The 23,271-nt window shown below is 39.7% G+C and overlaps 1 protein-coding gene across 1 annotated transcript; it reads right to left on the reverse strand.

The window, feature by feature from the left end:
• Nucleotides 1-1,042: 1,042 nt before the first annotated feature.
• On the reverse strand, nucleotides 1,043-16,958 carry mtnr1ba (melatonin receptor type 1Ba). The gene is made up of 3 exons (XM_063906221.1): nucleotides 16,742-16,958; nucleotides 5,140-5,258; nucleotides 1,043-4,996 (listed from the first exon to the last, which is right to left on the reverse strand). The coding sequence occupies exons 1-3, from the start codon at nucleotides 16,935-16,937 to the stop codon at nucleotides 4,247-4,249; spliced, it is 1,065 nt and encodes a 354-aa protein (XP_063762291.1). The 5' UTR covers nucleotides 16,938-16,958; the 3' UTR covers nucleotides 1,043-4,246.
• Nucleotides 16,959-23,271: the final 6,313 nt, after the last annotated feature.

Genomic DNA, 23,271 nt, shown 5'->3' on the forward strand with positions numbered 1-23,271 from the left:
GAAGTCAGCCAAAACCGCTTGGCAGGCAATGCAAGCACTATGTTAACATGTCAGGAGTGAATGCAGGTTGAACGATTAATGCTGTGCTGGCTCTATGGTTATTGTTCTTACAGCCTAATTTATGCTTGATCTAAATTGTGACTTAATCTTTAATCTGAGTCCTGGCATGTTAGGTGCACAGTCGATGGTAGATTGAACTTGTGGTTGCAGAGGAGCTCAGTATTCAGTTGTCTCTTTGTGGTCCTGTCTGTTATTTGACTCCTCTCCCAGGATGATGGCCTGCTGTAGCTTAAATAAAGTTTGGCAGGACAAAGGCTAATTGTAGGGCAGTGCCCACACAGGGAGACAGCTAGGGGAAAGGAAGCATTTAATCCACATTAATAACAGTTGTCAAGTCGATTTATTTATAGAGCACATTTAATAACAAAGTGACTCACAGAGATGAAGGTATCGTTAAAATAACATATATATATATATATATATATATCAAAATGGCGATGGCTGATCAGGTAGCTAGCAGCTAACAGTTCTAGCGGCTAACTCTGAAAACCTGAGAGTGGACATTACGCTTCCATGTCATATGGCATTATCAGAGGTAACCTTAGGTGAAGTGCTGTCTGAGTGCTTCGGAGTGATGTAACGGGAGTTTTAAAAATCTTTAAAAAGAAAAATAGTTCTTTGCAGCTGCTTTTTTTGTTGGGTAAAATAAACTGTTGTCACACATTGACAAGATAAAAAAAAAAAACTTAACTCACAGGTGGAAAAAATTAGCACTCGACAAACAATCCCAAAAGGCGGGAAAACAAAAAGACAGGAAGTGAAACCAGGCACAAAGAAAAGTGTTTTACAAAATAAAACAGGAAACATGATCATGACACACTGCAGATAAAACAAGAATGCAGTGTCACTATGGTATGGTATCTTAATGCAATGTAAGAAAAACAAGAGAATTTAAAAATATTTTTATTGATTTTCTTTTTATTCTTTACAATGTGAACCATTTTTACATTGGCAAAAGTGTGAATCATTTTCCATCATATGCTCAAGTCACAATTATATATACCTTGTTATTTTTTGCTACCTTACAGAACACTAAGTGACTGCTAAGGCAAAGAAAGCTATAATAATGTTTCATAATGTGCACTGACAGTAGATCCTCGAGAAAGGTATTTTATTTTCCAGGCATTCTTTTGGCATTTCCCAGGCAGAAATAATTAATTTGCTACCCAATTAGCTTCTTCATCATCATCATCATCATCATCATCATCATCATCATCATCATCATCATCATCATCATCAACATCATCATCATCATCATCATCATCATTGTCGTCAATCGTCATAATATTTTCTGCAGCAATTTTTCACAGTTATCATAACAACCAGAATTATCCAACCCAAGCAAAAGCAGAAGTATTAAAAGTTCATTCAGACATGCACATTCTTTACGGGGAATACAGGCAACCTGTTTCCTTGGTTTTACTAAGATATACTAGAGAAAGAAGTAGTAAATTACTAAGTATTGAGTAAGCTTCTTTTGCTGTTCTTGGGTACGGCTATGAAGTATGAAATGCATAGAGAGATTGGTGATTCTCATCGTTACTAAGATAGAAACTTTACTAAGATTTTTAACTGTAAACTGTAGAAGTACACTGTTACCCGGGCTGTGTAGTTAATTGTGCTTTTTTTATGCCTTCAGGGTTTTTATGTTATGACTTTATTCTAGACTTACATAAATAAATGTTCTAACAAATCAAAAGTCAAATCTAAATTGTATATAATTACAGTATTGCATTTGTCTGATGAATGAGGGTGTGTCACACAGAATTCAAGAGCTTATAATGTTCTTGCATTATTTGCACCAATGAAACAGATGACAAGGTTTTGCACTTGGTTTTTTTGCCTCAAACTGTGATTTTACTGACTGTACAGAAGCAAACTGTAATCCAGGTGGCTAATAACATGTTACAATTCTGCAAAGTAAAACATTAAAAGGCCACCACTATCACTATTGGAATTGTTTTATATCCATATGACCTCTTGCATCACTTTGGCTTGATTTATCACTAATGAGGGCTGATATCCGGAGTATCCATAGTAAGTGAAGGAGATGATAACATTGATAGATAAAAAAAATAGTCCCTAATGCATGAATAATAATTATCTACTCATTTAATAGACCATTTCATAACATCTATTCGGTCCCTGAATTTTATGGTTTTGCATGGGTAATGACAATACAACATTTTTTTGTACTTTAAAAGCTCTACATTTTGAGAAGAATTCCCTGAATCACTGCATTATTATTCACATAGATTTTAATATTGGACATTGAACATAAATTCAGATTTGTTGATCAAATTGACTTTGGATTAGTGGTTACTTTACAGAATCCTAGGACTATTAGGTGATGCATGCTTTCATTAAAGGCAGCCCTAGTTTGGACGATTATGGGATTACCATCAGGGCCCTCTCTGATAGTTAATCATTTTCATTCTTGCTCTTGTTTTGGTTGGTACTGTAATTTATACATTTTACCAGCAATTTACTGAAGTAATAAAGGCATTAAGTGTTTCCTCTTTTTAGAGATTCTTAACTTCAACATTCGTAAATAAATAATAATTCAACTTTAACAGTTTTACAAAAATGTAAAAGCTATGTCCCATTTAAAACCTGCTTATTCAAGTCTATAAACAACTCACTTTCACTACATTGTATCAACCTGTGAATAAGACAAGGCTTTTCTGTCGGAAATGTCCTAACTTCTTTATAAAAGTTAGAGTGTTTTATTGTACACCTAAGCATTTAATCAAGATATCTAAAACATACAGTATCTAGGAGTTTCAAACATAGACCCTATTTTTTGAATAACTAGGACTTTAAAAGTCACATAAACTTTAAATGTGTTGTGTTGCTATGGGCCACATAAGTCCCGTTACTAGTAGCATTAGTCAGGTCTTCATATAAAAGACTTAAAAAACCCCTTGACATATGAATGTCTTATTAGAAGCATGGAAATGAAGTTCTTTGATTCCCAGGTTTCCAAGACCTTGGGAAAGGTATGCCCCATTTGTCACATTTTTGAACAGGTTCTAATATGTCCTATAAACATGTATTTGTGTGTGTATATCAAGCTGCTTTTTGCTTTGACTTGACATACATGCTGTTCTGTTTGAACACACCTTCACTATACAGCTGTTCTTTTCAGCTGATGAGGAATATTGGTAAACCAACTGAATGATAATACAACTTTAACCCCACCATCGCCTTCTGTCGCAGTGTTTTGTTTTTGGTGATCTTCATTTTAATGAACACTAAATCAGGCACCTTTGACAAATCTTTTAAATGTTAATTAAAAATTTGAGGCATTATCCAGTAACAAAGAGAAAGGGAATACGATTCTGGTAGAAAGTAACGATAAAATAACTACTGTTATACAGTAGTAAAAACATTTGTTGCGCCAAAATCACACAATTAGTAAAATACCAACACAGTACTGGAATCCAGAGGGACTTTTAGACAACCATCCTGAATCATGGTGTGAAAGTACTAATCTGTTGGGGAAGCCACTTTCAAGTACACACCGTAGAAGCAGGCACCCTGAGGTGTACAAAAGATATAACATAAAACATTATAATACATGTCAAGGGCTCATCAATTTTGAAATTGTAAATCATTAGTGATAAGAAATTCATGTTAAAATTCATTAGGGTTCATCATTTGGATCCATAAAATGTCAGACTTCCTGAGCCAGTAGCTTAATTGTCAAAATGTTATACTCTGAACTAACATTTCAGACAAATATCATACTATCTTATCAAAACTATTCTATCTATCTGTGATTTATCTCCTTCTCTTCCCTTTGTTAACTCAATCTCATTCTGATGTGAGTTTGGCATCATCCATGGTGATTTACTAAAAACAAAGATTAGTGATTAGTTTCACACATCTAAACTTTACATCTACTATAAAGAAAATAATGTCTTCTCAGGACAACATCAGTACCAACTGAAATAAATGAGCCTTCATTGTACGAATGGCCCTCTTTGAGTGGATAACACAGCTATAATAGTCAATATGCCACTTTTGTCATATTTTCTTCATTCATTTCAGTAACGCTAATAGTTAGCCACTCTTTCTGAATTTCCACAGTCTATTGCTTTGGTACAGTAGAGATTAACGTCTGATCAATGGTGTAAAAAGTATACCCAGAAGATGAGTGGACATGGAAGAAGGGGGAAAACTGTCACAGAGTTTCTCCTTTAATTTGCTCATTGTTATTGAGTCCTGGTGAGGGTTTAGTCTTTATGCCCTCAGTGCCCCCCCGGGACGTCTCCTGGAAAAAGAGTTGTGGCTTCCACACAGACATGACAATCCGCTTGTACTCTCTACGGAAGTTCTGGTTCAGCAGGCCATAGATGATAGCATTAAGGCAACTGTTGAAGTAAGCCATAAAGTAGCTCACCACAAATAGCCACTCTGGGATGTGAGGCACCACTTCTTCAGGGTTGATAGCAACAGCAAGCCCGATGAAGTTGAGCGGTGCCCAACAAATAGCAAACAGCACGAACACCACAAACATGGTGATAAAGTTCCTCAGGTCACTAGGCTTGATGCGAGGGCGGACCTCTGACTTCACCCTCCGCCTCACCTGGATGACCATGATCCAGATTCGCAAGTAGCAGAAGGTGACCACAGCAATGGGCACGAAGAAGTGGACGACCACCACTGTTATAGTGTAGGATGTGCTGACCGTCTGTGCGAACGTGCATGAGTAGACGCGGGGGTCGTACTGCAGCGAGCCAACAAAAAAGTTGGGCACGATGGCCAAGACCGTCAGCAGCCAGATGAGTGCTACCAGCAGCAGTGTGTTGCGGTAGCTGTAAAGCGTGTCGTAGCTGAAGCTGTGGCAGATGTAACAGTAGCGGTTGATGGCAATGCCTGTAATGTTGAAGATTGAGCCAATGACGCTCAAGCCCATCAGGAAGCCACTCACCTGAGATAGAGGAACGTTCAATGCAGTTACAAAAACATACTTTGTTTTCAAGCAAATGTTTGAGTACTTTGTATTGTTCCTCAAAAAACAAAAATGTTAAAACCAAGTCAGCATTAGATATTAGATATACAGTCATGGCTCACCTTGCACTGGGTGTCTCCCAGTGACCAGCCATCATGGAAGATGGCGTACAAAACCAGAGGATATGGGTAGAATGCAACCACCAAATCTGCAAAGGCCAGGCTCACCACAAAAACATTTCCTGTAAAGGACAGAAGGAGAGGAAACTGAGAGTCAGGTGACGCAGTAATTGATACAGAAACATTCCTAGTTGCTTTGCATTAAGCTAACAAGTCTTCTCTCACTCTCTTCCTCACGTCTTAGCTCCTCCCAGCGAGGACGTGAGAGACAGACAGGGGGACAGAACAGTAAAATTTGCCCTCGCAACAACTTTGAGTAGACGGTAGCACCTCCGGCTAGTTGGGAGGCACCGCTCTCTCCATAGGAAAACAAGGGCACAGCCAGTGCAAAGCCATTGTACCGCTAATCATGTAAAGCCTGGTTTAAACAACTTTTAACGCCATGCAAATATGTTTGTCGTGTGTGTTGGTGTTGCATTTAAATGTCACACCACTTGATTAAAGACTTGTGTCAAATACTCTGTTTCCTCCAGCTCTTACAGTTCCTTCTTATCTTGTCGCTGCAGGAGGGAGAATATAAGGGATTGGATCCTCCATGAAGACCGGAGGGGGAACAATTTCAAGGTCAAGGGAGGATAAAGGAGGCCAAAGTTATTGAAATGAAAAGCACCCCTTGTGGGGGAAGCTTCCGCAGCTTCATGTATATGCATGGCCCAATCACCCACAGCAAGCTGGCTAACAGTGGCAAGCAATCAATCACAATCACACAGGCAGCGAGAGAGAAACACTACAGCACACAGCAGCTCATTACTGTGTAGTGAATGCTCATGTTCCATTTCCTCTCACTTCATTACTCCTTCCCCCAAATCTCATTGGATTAGGTAAACAATTTCCAGGAACATGTTTGCATATGAAGCACATGTGTCTTACAGCGGTGACATATTTTTGTAGACCGACCTGGAGCATTGGATTTTGGAATATGTTGAAAATGGGCTCTGTTGCAAACCCTTTTTTATCATACATACACATTTTGTCAGGTTAATCTCCACACATGGGATTAACAAACTACATTCCGATCGTATGATTTTCCCGTCACCACCCCTAAATTAAAGGTTTGGTTTGATGACATTTGGTTGTCTTAATTAGCCGCTTTTCAGGGGCATTCACATCTCATAAGCTTGTATAAACCACAGACTTTTCGAGTACAAAACTAAAAAACAATTAACTACGAGACGAGGCCGGAAGTGCTAAAAAGCTAACTCACTCAAGAGTTTAATTTCTCACACTCACCCCACTGTTACAGTGCTACAGCAATGTTTTGTTGCTACCTGACTTAACATATATTTTTTCCCATATTGTACAGGACCTTATAACAACCATCAGTAAAAAATGGTAAATTGATAGTAAATAAAACATTGTTATTTTACCGTTAACACATTTCTTAATGCTAATAATTAATGTGATGTGTGAAATAGTAATAGTAATGCTAAACCTTGTGTTATTTTATCAGAATCTGCAATCCCACAGTTTATTTCTGAGAGGGTGCAGAGTATTCCGCTCTGCTTTGAGAAGTGTGGGGGGGGGGGCCTACTTCACAGACACTCTTCTTTTTATTCATGGAACACTCCCTGAATACCTGAAAAGCTGTCAGTGTTAGAGCAGCCGCTGCTGCAGCACTGCTGTCTCAACGGTGACATCTCCCTCACCCTTGAGGTGCCCCCTAAAATGCAACATGGCAGACAAACCTGCCAGACCTTGCTGACAAAGCCAACAACATGACTATGCCGAATCAGCACTGAAAAGTGGGAGTGGACCACCTTATAGTTAAGGACATCCATGTGGACAGGAGAAGAAGAGGAGATAAAAGCAGACACAACCCTTTGTTCCCTATTTCAAACTCCTGAACAAATAAGTCCTAACGGGTCCAAAACATTGGAGTAACTCATTTGACACATTATTATTAAGGTCTTTGCTGGAGCATAAACTACTTGTCAATAATTTATTTGAACCATTTTTGTATTTTGACACGCCATGATGACACCATGACGCCCGGCTTAAAGGGTTATCAGTGAGAGTGGATTCGACTGTTATTCGAACACTGTCACATTTCCCTGTACGCTACCCACATAATGCTGATGAATCATATCCCAAAAAGGCATGAATGATGATACTTTTCCCCGGCTTAAGGTCACGAAACACATCCTCATGATTTCTACCAAGACAACTTCATAATACAGTGGTAGAGAAATGAGTCCTAAAACCTGTTAAAGACTTAGCATTTTACCACATCCTCATTTTTAAGTCAATGTTTTTTTGAAAACATTTTGGTTAGATGCCTCAAATAAGCTCTTTCAACAGAAGCTTAAGAGATGTTCACATTTGGTCTTTTGCTTTCACAATACTGGAATTTGTAACTTTTTAACTTTCAGTAAAATATCCGTATTCAATGCCCTTTTCAATAACAAGGGGAACAAAGGTCAGTAGATGTGCAGGTGAGAAAGAAGACGTGATACAACCTTTCCTTCAACATTTCTTTATCTTATATGTTACACATATATTTCTGTAAAGTTTTTCAGGAGAAGCTTTCCTGAGATGTGTGTATATATACAAAACTATGCTTGTCCTTTTGCCCTTCCAGTGAGGCGACTGAGAAAAGCTGAAAGAGTTTTGCCTCCCAACATGGGCAGACATTGTATGAACTAGTTCATTTATAGCATAACCCTTGATATCTTAGATTCAACCAGAATGCTTTGAAGTTTGTTTCAACCCTCTAGGTATCCATGAAGTTAACTTTTTCCTTAGTATTTCCCTGCAGGCGCATCAAACTAAATAAGTTCCAAAAACAAAGCTGGGGAAAGACTTCTGGGGGCATTTTTATGCACAACTGCAGCTTTTATCTCAGAGAAGCTGATCATTTAAGAAATGTGAAGTGAATATAGGGAACTAATCAATCAACTATACCCTCTAAGTATCCACGACTACCACAGAACATGCATTAATAATGCAGTAATGATGATTCTCCTTCTCCACAATAACATTCCATTACTAATCAGCCTTCACTGTGTGTTGGCCAGCTTTGTCTTCCCAGCTAATCGAATACCAACATAATCAATGTGTGTGAATGAGAAACTGAGTCCTCGAGCTGCCAATTAAACAATCATACCAAAGGCTCATTTTGAAAAACAATGAGTCTTCGTGTTTATATTGGATGGTGCTGATTTCTTCACTAAATGATTATCAAAAAGTCTGGATGATTGGTCCTCTGCAGCACAGGATATCGTTATCTAGAGGGACATTATTTTAATAGCCAGCAGTGTGTAGTGGTTCAGCCCTGAGCATGTACAACAGTTTGGTTCAGCCACAGCAGCGTGGTGACATATACCCTATGCTAAAGAGACCATGGATATATAATGAGAACCAGATACAGCATTGGAGGGGGGGCCTGTTCATTCCAATGAAAGTTGCTCATGGTGCACAAAGCCAAAATGGCCTGACCTGAAAATAAATATACCTGGATCTTCTAGCGATCATCTATATTCATGGACCAACAGAGTTGTTCACTTCCTTAAGCCAATCGAGTCAGTCACGTCTGGCCTCAGCTCAATGAAATGATTGGGTGGCAAATAAATGTGGATTTGGCCTTTTACTATTAAGGCCTAATGATTTAAACAGGGGCTATTAAATTGTCTGTAATTGTTAGTAGATTTTTACATTAAAACTCACCTTCTTGGGGCTTGAAAAAAAGCCCTGTCACTGAACAGAGCACATTAGCACATTTTCTAATGTAACATCAATGAAATAAAACAACTTTCCAAAACTCCCAACAATGTAAATCCCCTTTTAAACGGTTACTTCACCACATATACAAGAACAACAACAACAAAAGTTTTATATTCTTACTACGGACTCTACAAATATATTGTTCAAATAAGAGCATACTGCAGCACTGTGGGAGTGCTGCAGTATGCTCTTATTTGAACTCCAGGAACCTCAATCATGCTTTCATGTGGTTCAGGGAGTCTATATTTGTATTCTGCCCTACAAAGGCAAGATACCCTAACTCACCTAAAGTCTAAAAGAAGAGAAATACTTCTGAATTCATGTATCGGCACGTATATCTTACATTTGAAAACTGTTGAGGCATTCAACTTGTATCTGCACAGGACAAAAGCAGCTCTATAAAGACCTGACCTTGTACAATTGTGGAAAGTCACACAGAACACTGAAGTGAATGGCCGAATTGTATTAGGCAGATACAATTTTATGAAAGTAATCTAAACAGTAAAACCTTGAAGATTTGGATAAAAATACATGCGCTTATGGGCTTTTCTACACAGAGCATCCACATCGGGCACAATGGTCAGCTTCTCATGAATTCAATTGCAAGGATATTTATGCAATGGCAGAATCGTCTGCAAACCTAATAATACAGAACGTGTTGACCCTATGTTGTGCCGTTTTGGTTAGAAAATCCATCAGCAGACAGACCAGTTCAGGGTTGATGATGGGGAATCTCTGAGGCTGGATACAGTTAAAAGTAACTAATAAAAACTTGTCCCACAAAGATTGTACCAACCACTAGGTGTTTAATAGAGAGCTCATTGTATTCCTGCCTGAGCTGTAATTAAATTGTAGTGTGTTTTTCCTCCAATGATACCATAAAAAGAGAGAAAGGTGCCCCTGGCCTGTAGTTAAGTGACTTTGTAACTTTATTTATTGGCACAGTCACAAAAATGGCATCCTTCCAAAGACAATGGAGTTGGAGTGACAATGTAAAGATAAATACAACACTAACGTGCAAAGTGTTTTGCTTACGAACCTTACTTTGGAAACTGACAGCTCATCAATAAAATCAAGGACATTATAACGATTATGAAGAGAGCTCAGTTTATTAGAGGTATCAGGGTCAGGCTTGCCATGAAGCAGTATTTGACACTTCTTAGACTGAATGCCAATTGTAGTCCCGGTCTTTGCATCTATAACAGTCCCTGAGGCTGTGGATAAACTCCACTAGCTGACAGGAACCAATGTTGTTGTGGTTTTTGTCTCGCCAGGACAAACCATGTTCACAACATTGTTATCTGACATCCCGACGGTAACTTAAGAATCTTTATTTTCCCTGACAGATCCATAACATTTCGTATGATGCGTCGGACACACAATTAATATTTTAATATTCCAAAGGGGTTTGTTTTACCTCCTCCACACAAATGGACCTCAGTGGCTGGGAGATATTGAGCGATCAAAGGTTAAATTGAAGACATTTTATCGGTAAGGTGAGTCATTAAAAGTGAGCCATAAATCACCGGAAGCATACAGGATTTGAGCATAATCCCATGTCCTCCGCGGCAGGAAAGCATCCTAATGTGACACACAGGAGAGAGGGCAGCCATGGGTTTATATAAGGGTTTACTGTTGACTTTATGTCCCCTACAGCCCATAAATGTCTGTGTGACCTACCATGTCCTTCACCCACTCAACACTGTTAAATGTCCCCATCCCCGCTTTTCCCCCTGATTACCTGACATTCCATTCCCCCTTCTGTTAACCCATGCGTTCCCTCGCTTCCTTCAATCTTTATTAGAACTCCTCCCATCCCCCCTTTTATGCTTGAACCAGCCATAAAGGGACCAGCTTATTGAAATGGGAGTGAGAAAGAGCTCTTCTTCAGTTAGGCAACACCTCAGCTGGCAGGGCAAAAACAAAGCTTGCTACTGATTGATGGTGAAAGTCAAGAACAGGAAAGGAGAGTAAGAAGAAGAGGAATAGGAAAGGAGGACAGGAGTGAATTTGGAGGGCTAATGGGGGATAGGTCAAGCGGACAAAATAGGAGATCCAGTGGTACTCTTTTTACCGGGGCATGGTCCTCGGGGTGAAGCGTCTTTAATACAAGTTAAAACCAAAAAGTAAAGTTCCTGACTCCATTGCAGTTTGTTAGCGTGTTGGTTAATTATTCGCAGCTGTCCCAGTTACTTTAACAGGAGCAGCGTTACAAAACAGCTGGTGTGAGTTGAAGCAAAAGGACCAGACGTGGTCTTCAGAGAACACTTAAGTTGTATCTTTCGAAGGCTGCAGCCCCTGAATGGAACCTACCTCTGAATTTATACCATTCCCTCCTGGCTGGTCTACCTAAAAGTGCTATCCGACTTCTGCAGCTCATCCAGAATGCAGCTGGTCTTCAACCATCCACACTAATCTGCTCCCCAGCTCCCTTCATTTGTTACCAGGGGCAGCCTAAATCTGCCTCAAGACACTGTTACTGGCTTATCGTACTATGAATGGATCAGGCCCTTGCTACATATAGGACATAATTAGACCATTCACTCGAGCACATGCACTTTGGTGGATGCTTATGCCAAGTATCACCTGAACTGAATGAAAGCAACTTCAAACTCCTCATAGCACCGCTAATGTGGGCCCTGCATTTTTTTTTTTACATCAAAGATTTAAAAGAGGGAGATGAACAAGGTTTGTCTAAAATTATTTAATATTACATGTCATTTAGCTAACACTTTTATCCAAGGCGATTTACATACACTTCAATAACATAGACACGTAGCGTAGACATGTCTACAGGAGCAACTTGGAGTTCAGTGACTTGCACAAGGACATTTCGACATTTTGACTGCAGGGGCACCAGGAACCACTGACCCTCTGATTGGTAGACACCCTTTTTTCCCCCTCTGCCAGAGCCGACCCAATGATTCTAACAATTATTTGAATGGGAAAGGCATTCATATGAATATCACATGCAGAGCAACAGAAGAGAAGGTGGTGTGGCAAATGACCTGAGAATGCCGATGAAGGGTTGTAAACAAATGTTTACCTAAAGAGCTTTGAGGTGATTATTTTGTAAATTGACATTTGCCATATAACTGTGTGTCTGTGAGAGAGGTCCAGCAGTGTCAGAGTGTACACTGAGTGTTGTGCTTCTGGGATCAGTTTCAGCATTATATCTTTTGTCTGTGCGTGTGTCGCCTACCTCTTTTGCAGAGCGGCTGTCACATTCTATCAACCTCTGCAGTTATTCAAGGTGACCACACACAAACACACACACACACACACACACACACACACACACACACACACACACACACACACACACACACACACACACACACACACACACACACACACTTTGGAGATGTCCTTGTGGTGCTGAGAGGCAGTTGGTCATATTCAGAGTGGAGTTGTTTAACGCTTGTCAGCCTAACGTGTGAAAGCGTTCAAACAGGACAATAGCTGTGTGTGATCCCTGTCACATGGATGCGTTTCAATTTTTTTCAGCCATTTCCCAACATGTGCCAAGCAATTTATCCAGGCTATATATAAGTGCAACCCATACAGGATCTTTCCCTCTGCATCATTGCCCCTTTTTGGGTGAACATATCTACTGTCTACCATAGACTGTACTGACCGGAGCTGAATATGAATTCTGAGGTCTTTGACAGTCAAAAAATTAGGAAAATGGTGTATTTATTGTATCGACATGAAGCCCAAATATGATCATGGTCAATCAGGTAATCAATTACACAAAGTCATTGGAAATCCATGATCAGCTTGGTTAAATAAAAGCAATAGGGGTTGATGTTCTTTCAGTCTGCCAGTGGAAGGATAACACTTCAACTGGGATTTTCTTGGCTTATCCGTGTTTTATATTTTAAACATTCATTAAATTGACTATAAGTAAAGAAAATGCTGGATATATTTTGTTGTTATTTAACTTGCAATACAATACACAGCAGACAAGATGAAACCATATTTTTCACTTGGCACAGATTCTTTGTTTTCACCAGAAAGGGGGCTGACTGGATGTCAACATTGCAGTCCAAAGTAAAAGGTACCTTACTGCAGTTCCCAGCAGCAGGGGAAACATGATGCAACCTTATGACAAGCTGGATTACAAAATGGATGGAGAGAAAGGGGGATAACTCAAGAGCAGAGAGATAGGAGCTACTCCTAAAATGAACACACAGAGGAGACAAGGATAAGAAGAAGAATCTGCATAAACAGGAAGGCTTAATGAAGACCTCATGAGAGAGAAGGAGTTAGGGGCGATTTGGAAGAGGGAAGAAAAGGAGGAACAGCTAAGAGAGGAAGAGTAAGGGATTAGGATGGCACAATATGTAGCACAAAAGAATGAGAGAGAGAGGGATTCACAGGTCATCTGAGGCTGATCTCTCTCTCTGGGGGGCAACAATGAATGAAGGCTCACTCTCTCTCACATACACGCACATCCACAGGGCAAAATGCAAAGGCAGAATAAGGTTATATAATCTGAAGGAGAGAAGATTGAATGCTCCCATGTTTCCACCTTGTTTTAGCATGACCTGAAGAAAACAATGATCGGCACTAAGCACACTGTCAAAAGCAACACATGCAGAATTTGTATCAATGATAGATGACAGCCTCTCAGATATTAATAGAAAGATACTTCGCCTATTCCCTGTGATGCTTTATATAGACTGTGCTGGTTTTTCACAGTGAGGGCAAAGGTAAGGAGAGCAGGACTAACGGGGATTAGGGATGCTTCCTAATGAGTATTCTGCAGCAAACGTTGTTAAAAGTGATGTCAATCCGGCGAACTCAGCTTAACTCCCCTCCTTTGGTTAGTGTAATGTATCATATTTTTGGTCTGATATCCAGTGAAAGCCAGAAATACTTTGGAGAGCTAAGAGGGCAATTATGAGGCTAAAGCTAACAGATAAGCTAACAAGCTTGTCAGGAACGTGACACGAGAAATGGAATTTAAATGCATGACTGAGACAAGGTTGCAAAATCAAAAAGGTCTTTACTTAAGTACAACCAAAAATCGCTCATAAACAGGCAAAACGCAAACAGGCAAAAACATGGAACTAACTAAACTTGGCTGTGGAAGATCACTGTAAAGAATCTTGGTTTAAATGCTGCCTCTATTGACGACACAAGGCGAAACTGGCACAGGACAAAGTGAGACGAGGACTATATATACAAGAGGTAATGGGACACAGGTGGCAACAATCGAAAGGTGGGGCTGACAATCACACTGGAGGGAAACCACACAATGGCAGGAAGGGCTCTGAAACAAGAGGGAAAGGTAAGTACAAATTAAAACAGGAAGTGTATGATGAGACATTAGTGATTGTAACTTGACAAGGAACATGCACCTAAATCTAAACTATAACTAAGCATGAACATATAACATATAACCTGATGAATAACTTATCCTGACATAAATAAATTAACATACATGATGGGATGATACAAAGCTTGGTAGAGCTGGCTTTAAAAAGAAACTCAGTGTTTTTTCTGTTGTCAGTAGGATGTTTGGTGAGGAGTGGGAACGCTATGGTAACTCTATTGCCCAGATGCTAAATTGGACTTTTGTATTCATAGAGTTCCTGGTAGAATATGACTGACACTATCAGTCCAATACAAGAGCAGCAGAACATAAGGATGCGTTCAAACTATTTTAATGAAAATAGAGTGACCAGTACCTCTGCTCAAGTGATGCTCTGGAAATAAACTGAGCAGCTTGATGCAGATTTTCCCTGAGCTCAAAACCCAACTCTATATTCATTATCCTCTTCTCAAATTAAAACATCTGCCAAACATTTAAAAAAGAAGAAAAGAAAGTCAGCAAAAACAAGGAACAAAAGATGAGAAGGGATTCATCTCTGGTAATCTCCTTTCTCGTCTGCTTTCTCCACAGAACTATCCTCTATTGTTTCTACACACCATGGAGGTGTTTCACGTAACATCCAGTTACACATTGTCCTGTGGAAAGCAAAAATAACATTGATTTATTCAACAACTACAGCCATATTCAAAATGGCTTTTAGGGTGAACTTGTTTAGATGCTTATGATTAGCAGGGAAAGGTAACAGTGTCCACCATATTAGTTGATCACATTTGCATGCAAATAGTTAAAAGGTTAGACTGGTACCAATGTAATCTGTCATTTCATCTGATAATGGTACTTTCTCAAAAGTTATTAAGATACATTGTCTGAGGACCAGGAATGTTTGTAGCGAATGTTATTGCAATCCATCCAATACTTATATTCATGACCAATGTGGTGCACTTACTGACATCCGTAGCCTGGCTTAAAACCACCGGCATTTCCGAAAATTAAACCCAATAGCAATTTCTCTCTCTATATTCCAAATTCCTACACTAGTAACATAGTTCAAATTCTCAATTGATGCAAATATTTTGGCACATGAAAGAGCCCCCTCACATTTTACAAAGACAAATGAAGCAGCAATTGAACCCTACCAAATTATGCTATTCATCCAAAGCACTATGTTGAATGAATCATCCTTTGGAATTAAACAGTTTTCAGATTCAAGATGTGTTTTGGGAAACCCATTAGGAAATGACACTTGCCATGTCTCGATGTTCTGTACGTCCATTGGCTTTTTTGAGTGCATAAGTGCGTTCCAATTCTAAGTATGGGCAAGTAACTGGAAGTACCTGCACTCATATACTGTAGATCAAAAAGATGGATGTGGAACGCTGGAACCTTCTAAAGGGACGCAACCAGATGCAATTGCAGTAGCTGCAGAAAAGACAGCACTAAAAATAAATATGGAGAAAGCCCTGATGGTCAATGTAGATTATCTGTCCCACCAGCACCAAGTGCAGAGCATTTCTTTTTTATTATCCCTGAAGAATGAAACACAATATCTCCCCCGTTGGTTTACAATCCTTTCAGACATTTAGAGATAATAGCCTGAATTCATTCTCGGTTTCACAGTCAGTTAATCCTTCCCCTAATCTTAATCTGTCTCACAATAAGACAGAATGCAATGGCAGTAAGGCAAAAATAAAAATACTGCAGTAATACCCATAGCTGAAGGCTTTCAACCTGGCTAATACTGCAAATCACACATATTTGGGTGAAACCCTTTAACCTGCCAAAGGCTTTCTCTAGCTTGAACAACAAACAATGGATGAAATGGAAATGATTCCTTTTGACAGGTTTGGAAAAAAGGCAGCAGTAACTCATAATGAACTCCTTAGTGAATAAAAAACATTATAACAAACATCGGTTGCATGTAGAGTACTTTGTATTCAGAGAAATTAACCTGAAAGTATTCCCTCTTTTAAAGTAAATCAATAATTTCAATAATTTTATCTCAGATTACGACAAAAAACCATAGCACTAAGACTAAATGCTGAATCTACAGACACTGGATGAACTGGAAATTATTCCATTTGACTGTCAGGTTTGGTGAGAAAGTGATATATGAGGCACACTAAAAAAGAACTCCTTCAGAGCTGGAATTAATTAAAACCCATTCACCTCTGCAGGAGCCATAACGTGTGTAGTATCATTCATTCATGCATTGCTCGTTCACATATGGAGACACTTATTCGTTCACTGCAGACTCAGTTAAATTCAATAGTCATGATGGGGTCGATAACTGAGTTTCACGCTTCATGCTTTACTGTTCTTCTGTTGTTTGCACACACACACACACACACACACACACACACACACACACACACACACACACACACACACACACACACACACACACACACACACACACACACACACACACACACACACACACACACACCTTACAAACCGTAATTGTATATATTTCACATTTCCTACCAGCATTCCGTAGTTTACGATTCCTAAGCACGGAAATAATGACGAGCAGGTTTCCCAGGACATCCACCACAGTGGTGAAGATCAGCACGGTGGCCAGAGCCGCCGTTGCCCATGCAGGGCGCGCTGCCCCCGGGCTCTGCTCCGGCCCGTGTCCGGTACGGCTCTTCAACAGCGATTCATCCTCCGGCATGTCCATAGCCGCCGTCCCCGCCTCCCTCACACCCCACAGTGGGTGTGAGTAGACGAAAGCATTCTTCTTAACTGTGACAGCAAAAAAAAAATACAAATATGCGGCTTTACCCTGCCATGTCACAGAATCCGGAGCCTCTTGTCCGCCCCGCAGCCTGTCCCCCCGGAGCGGACCGCTGTACGCCCGGACCCATAGACAGCGCAGGGACCCTGGGGGGTGAGAGCAGAGATGCGCAGCCTGAATCCCAACACCTCCTCCACCACCTATTCTTCCCCCTTCCCTGTCTCACCAGATAATCGCTCCTCTTCTCTGCCTCTCCAGACCATGCTTCAGAATCCCCCCCCCCCCCCCCTTCTCCATCTCTGTTATCAATGGAACTGGATGCAACTCTGTAAGCCTCCCATGACATTCCGTTGTAATCATACACATACAGAGATACAAATTCCAATCTTACCTAAACGTAAACATTTACTGGCATATAAAATGTACTTATAAGTGCCAAAGTAAAAGCAGTCATTATAATGACTGATTACATTTCCGTATATTGGAGATAACTGCATCTAAGTCAAAAGTACAATATTAGCTTCTATATTTTTGTGGAGTAGTAGTAGTAGTACCTCAAGATTGTACAGTACCAACAAGTACAGCACTTGAGTAAATGTACTTTGTTAGATTTCCCCACTGTGCTCTGTGCTCAAATGACGAGTCGTTAAAACATACACTTTGACTTAAGAGTTAGGGTTAAGGGTTGGGACAATTAGGGATCAAAAACCTAACCCAGCAAGATTGGGTTTTGGAATTGATTGACCATGATAATGGGATGTGCTTTCTACCCAAAGAAATGGGTAAAAAAGGCTTCCGCAATACTCATATAGCTCACCCTTTACATAACTCTGCAGAGGTGTTCCTGCAGGGACCCTGTTGCTGGTTCGTACCTCCTTGTGGTAATTCATGCATCCCAAATTTCACAAAGTAAAAAAAAAAAGAAAAAAAAATATCGGTTAAAACACTCTGTACAAAAGGCTTCAACAACACCCTCAGTAAGATGTGGTCTTCCTTCCCTTCTTCGTTCTGAAGAAAAAACACTCTGGCCATTATTTGTTCCTAATACTGAGTAAGACATCTTAAAATAGTCTTTTGGAGGTGACCTTATCCGCACATGATGGTAAAAACTCTGTGAAATCTGAGTATGCCACTAAAACCCGGGACTTTTTTACTCACAAGAAAAAAATAGTTCACATTGCATTACAAAAGACTGAAACAACCAGTATAATGTTCCTGAGGGGGTACCCATGGCTCTCTGACTGGCAGTGATACCGAGGCTTCCTGGGTCGTTGTGGCTGGAGCAAGACAAGCAGCCTAGTTTGACTGTCTCTGTAGGATGGCAAGTGTGGCTGAAAGCCCATGTTGACTTTTAACCAACATCCCAAAGTGTCTGGCTCTGCTGACCGAGGAAATCTCCCTGGCGGCAACTAGGTGATAAACCTGGTCCATGTCCCGTGGGTCCATACTGGGCAGGTTGTACTGTCTGGGTTACGGTGACTGGACCTAAAAGCAGGCACAGGGACAAGCAGGTAGGGGAAAAATACATTCTTTATTAAGTCATCATTCCATCAGGCTGGCACGAGTTGTGGAAGGTAGAAAGGGATGTGGGTATGAGCTGGCAGGTTGGCGGGGTCCGTTGACAGGATTGGCAGGTTTTCCTGGAGAGTAGAGATTATTAAAGGAATTTGCGACGTAGGCAAAAAGGGAAACACATTTGCCACGTTTGTGTCTTCCCACAAGCATTAGTCTGCTTTGCTAGTCCGTAATGTCCCCGTTTTTTTAGCCTTGTCAACTGTCAGGTTTCACTCATGTTTGGATGTTTTAGAGAGTGCTGTCTGCATCCCACCGTTGCTCCCACTCATGAGTTATTCTCTCATCGATTATGCCATCCATCCTGCCAGATGACACCTGCAAATCTACATTTTGTAGACTAGACTAACCTTAGCTGCCCTATCAGCCAACTGACAGCCCTTAACCCCAACATGTGCTGGCACCCACAGAAAACCAACACTACATTCCTGCCCCAGTGCAAACACCACCATTAAACCTCCTCAACAATGGCAGGTCTACCTAAAACTTCTGAAGTTGGAACAGGGTTAAATTTGACATTTTTTAAATTTTCATAAATTTTAATAGCTGGCTTGATTGATGGGCAGGTGTGCTGATTGCTGATCATAGCCAGGTAAGTATTGAAAGGGAGAAAAGGAAAACAAACAAACAAACAGACAAAACCCAAAACACCAAGCAGGTGGTTCTTATACTAAAAGGCAGGAAAATATAAAAAATACACTCACACCATGCAGGCATGTGTGACAGAAAGGGAACAGTGACATTCCTTTAAGAAAGAAAGGCAGGAAAGATGCGTGGCTGTCTGCTACACTGCAGAACTGCAACCTGTTGTTCTTATTTTTGTCTATTAATGATGAGTAATGGCTTTATCTAGCCAGACTAAACAATATTGTCAATGCTTCGTAGAGGGCAATTTTCTTTTCTTTTTAGTTTGCAAGTTATATCTAAGAGGTAGCTTTCTCTGTTTTATTCGGGGAGACCACTGTTAGCATAGGAGTTCTCCATTAATTTGAGACATGGTATTGATTTATGCTTATGAATCACTTGAGTTGAAGAGTAGGAATTTCCTTATTTGCTTGTAGTGTACTTATAAATGTAATATTTCAATACCAGATTCCAAAACAAGGTCATGTTTGCTGTTTCGGACTGTTGTCTAGGTCTTTTTTTGGTGCTGGTTAACTACAATAGCTAATGACTGACCATGGAGCAGTGCTTCTAGCGCTTAATCTTGCCAGGACTACACAGGTACCATTATCTGTAAAGGAGGGAGACACACAGAGCAACACAGAGGAATGAAGCTAATTGCTAACTGCTAAGCTACCGTAGCTAACATAAGCAGACCTGAGTGTAAACAACTGTGGATTTAGCAAGAAAGGGTGAAAGCTATGAGTGCTTGAATAGAGTGTATAGTGAGTAGTTAGCAGCTGTGATGAAGAACACAACAAGAGCAGATACAGTATGCTATCAGCTGCACAGACATGCTGGAAAATGTGAATTAAAATCTAATGATTACAACAGGATATCAAGATGTTCAAAAGTGTAATTTTGGGAAAATTGTAAGTGCTATTCAATTACAATGTATCATTTATATTCTAAAAATAACGTTGACTTGTTTGAAGTCTTTAAAGGCATATTATGCAAGTAAATCCATTTTTTTATTAAAACATTCTATCTGGAAGTAAGTAACTGTGAGATACTGTGAGCAACACACTAATCCCCTCAGAGAGAATAAACACTTTCCAACAACCACTTTTAGAATAATGCTCCATAACATTTTCCATGAAAAGTTAAAGGTAATTGTTAACACTATAATTATGTTGTAACTTTGCATTACAATTTCATTACGGCTCAAACATTGGCTTTTTAGCAAAGTCATTTTTAATTTAATGTTTAATGTTCCACTGCTAGAGTGGATGTGTGGTGGCTCAGAGTAAAAACAAGCACAGCCTTTGATTCAAGAACATCTCTAATGAGGTGAGTGGTGCTGCTGGCAAGCCAATACCAACAGACACTGAAAAGGCCTCATTAGTGCCATCAAACAAAAAGCAAACATGAGTGTCAGTGAATAACAGAGCTGCTTAGACCTGCATCCTGTCTACCTTTCTGCTGCACTCTGCACACTGTCATATCATCTTGACCTAAATTAAAGCAACATATTTTATGATGTAAAAGCCCAGAATATTATAATGATTTAGAGTTAATAAGAAAAGAACCACACTAATCACATCAAGTACCTCTTTAAAAGATGGATAGAGCAAATATGAGTTTTAGAACTACTTTACAATTATAACATTTAGTAGACATCATATATGACTTGATGTGCATTGTTTTGAGTTATAAGATAGCATGCAAGCATCATGCAAGGCCTAAAACACCTGGCTTCAAACCAAAAGTTTAGTTCTATAGGGACTGCCCATTGTTGCGAAAGCCCATTGTTCCGAAACAAGTCAGAAAAACACCCCATTGTACTGAGAGCGTATTTGTCTTACAGTCTGTTTCCCTGTAATCAGACACTCATTGCTCATAAGGCCTAGCGCTGAGATGGAGTGTTCAATTCTGCTGCTCCAGGAGTGTGGAGCTCTCAATCACCAGATTCCAACAGCTCACCAAATGTACACGTCTAGTTTGTGAAAGGCGTTCCGGCGCTCGTAGTGACTATATTAAAAATGCACCCATTACGGTGAGCCATCAGAGGCAGAATTCAGCGGGTCATGCCTTCATTGGCATTCTTTTTTTTGTTGCATCGTCTAAAACATGAAATGCAACATTCAAGATTATGTTATTAGACTTTAATATATTTATATTATTTTCAGTGGGAAAAAAATCTCAGAAATGTTTACTTTTACTTCTCAGTTTTATTGCTTACACTTTTGTTCTATTACCTAAGTAAGATTATAAATGCAGGACTTTACTCTGAACAGGGTATTTTTTCACTCAACACTACTTTTAATCAAATTCTTCCACTGCTGCTGATCTGTTCGTAAGCAGTCCTTTGAGAGTTCATTTACCCTATAAAAGACAAGATATTTAACAGAAGCTTCAAAGTCTAAAAGCTATGTTTAATCAAATGTGCAGAAGTGAGGAGTGGTCGGTTCCTCCGCTTTGCTGTCAGTAGGTTTGAGATCCTTCATAAATGTGTGTCTTGCTTCACTTTTTTTTTGAGAGAAATGATTTGAGGCTGGATCAATGAAGCTCTGACTGTCTGAGTACATAGCAAAGTCCTCGAACACTTACATCCTAGAAATATATGATGCATTAACACTTGATCAGCTTAGAAGCAAAGAAATGTTCATGGTCAATCTAGATGAAGTCAAGAAAGAAGGTTTATGATATTATACAGTATTGATCGCATGATAATGCTAGATTACACAATGTGCATTTCTGTAAATCACTCTGATAACATCACTAGGAGTACCCGGATGCCAGGGTGAAAGGAAATGTACAAGTGTTTAACCGTGACAACATTCTTTCTGCGTTATTAAGTATGGTAGGTAGGTTGAACGTGCAGCCAAGAGTATTTTTGTAGGCTTGCGTCTGATTTTAGCATTGGCTTCGGATTCTAGCGGGATATAAGCTCTCTTGCAGACACAGGTTTATGTTGCTAACACGTTTTGTTCAGCAGGATCATTTCCACATATTGATGCACCTTTATGGCTACATGATGCTGTAAAAACTACTTCACCATCACGTGACTTCACATCAACCGCTGAGCTAAATGTGAACTTAAGTTCGGCTTGATGATGTTTAGTCGTCTCATTTAGACACTTGATTGTAACTGCCATTTTTTAGATGTGTTAAAGCTTCAGGCATCAGTTCAAAAGTGGTGTATTTATTAATGTATTTTATTTCCAACACAACAGGAAAATCTTGTGACCTTGTATTATGTTACTGACAAACCTTATTTCAGGAATCTAACCCTTATAAAAACATTGAATTTGAGACGATGCAAACTGGAAGGGCTGAAATGCTAACTCATTTACAAATTTAGGACTCATTCCTGTCTCTTTTGTTACCAAGCAGAAGGATGTTTTAACCAAACTTTAAACCTTGACTTGATTTACCATGCCATCTTGTTATTAAGCCCCTACTGTCGCCATCTGCTGGACTGGATCACGGACTACACCCCATTGGCTGCCTGCACGTTTAAAGCAAAAAGAAGACTGAGGAAGATTAAAAGGATGCTTGACTAATTTACACATTTTAAAGAATGCATTTCTTATGTATCACGTAAGCTATTAACAGCAATTACAAGGATTTATACACACACTTGGTCATTGTCAGGATCGTTTCCTCCAATGAAAGCCTGGGCCATGTAAAAAAAACGATGGTACTTAAAATCAGACAAAAGTTGAAAACACCAGCGTTATCTAAACATCGTATATCACCTTGAACATGTGTATCAATTCATTTTCTTTATGGCTGACATCTTTCTATAAAAACCTGGTTGTGTATTGGACCCTGCTAGATTCCATCCATTTCTTTTTACCTGTCAGTTTGTAATGAATACAAACATACAAAGAAGGCAATACCATTTGGTAAAACCCGATGTTAGGCTACCACTATAGTTTAAAGGAAGTACAATGCATGAAAGTAAATGCTTAAAAATGATCATTATTGTTGTTTCTCTTCACTGTAGATGACTGTGATATGTAACTCACTGTGTAAAGGGTTGAGTCCCATTTCACCAGCTGACATCCAGGCTTCTGTTAATGTTAAAATGTTACTT

Source organism: Eleginops maclovinus, chromosome 18 (assembly GCF_036324505.1).
Source record: "Eleginops maclovinus isolate JMC-PN-2008 ecotype Puerto Natales chromosome 18, JC_Emac_rtc_rv5, whole genome shotgun sequence".
NCBI classification, from domain to species: Eukaryota; Metazoa; Chordata; class Actinopteri; order Perciformes; family Eleginopidae; genus Eleginops; species Eleginops maclovinus.

Coding starts and splice junctions, on each gene's coding strand:
- mtnr1ba (XM_063906221.1), bottom strand. CDS start 16,937: ATGGACATGCCGGAGGATGAATCGCTGTTGAAGAGCCGTACCGGACAC. Junction 5,259..16,741: donor TCGTAAACTACGGAATGCTG/GTAGGAAATGTG, acceptor TGTCCTTTACAG/GAAATGTTTTTGTGGTGAGC. Junction 4,997..5,139: donor TGGGAGACACCCAGTGCAAG/GTGAGCCATGAC, acceptor CCTCTATCTCAG/GTGAGTGGCTTCCTGATGGG.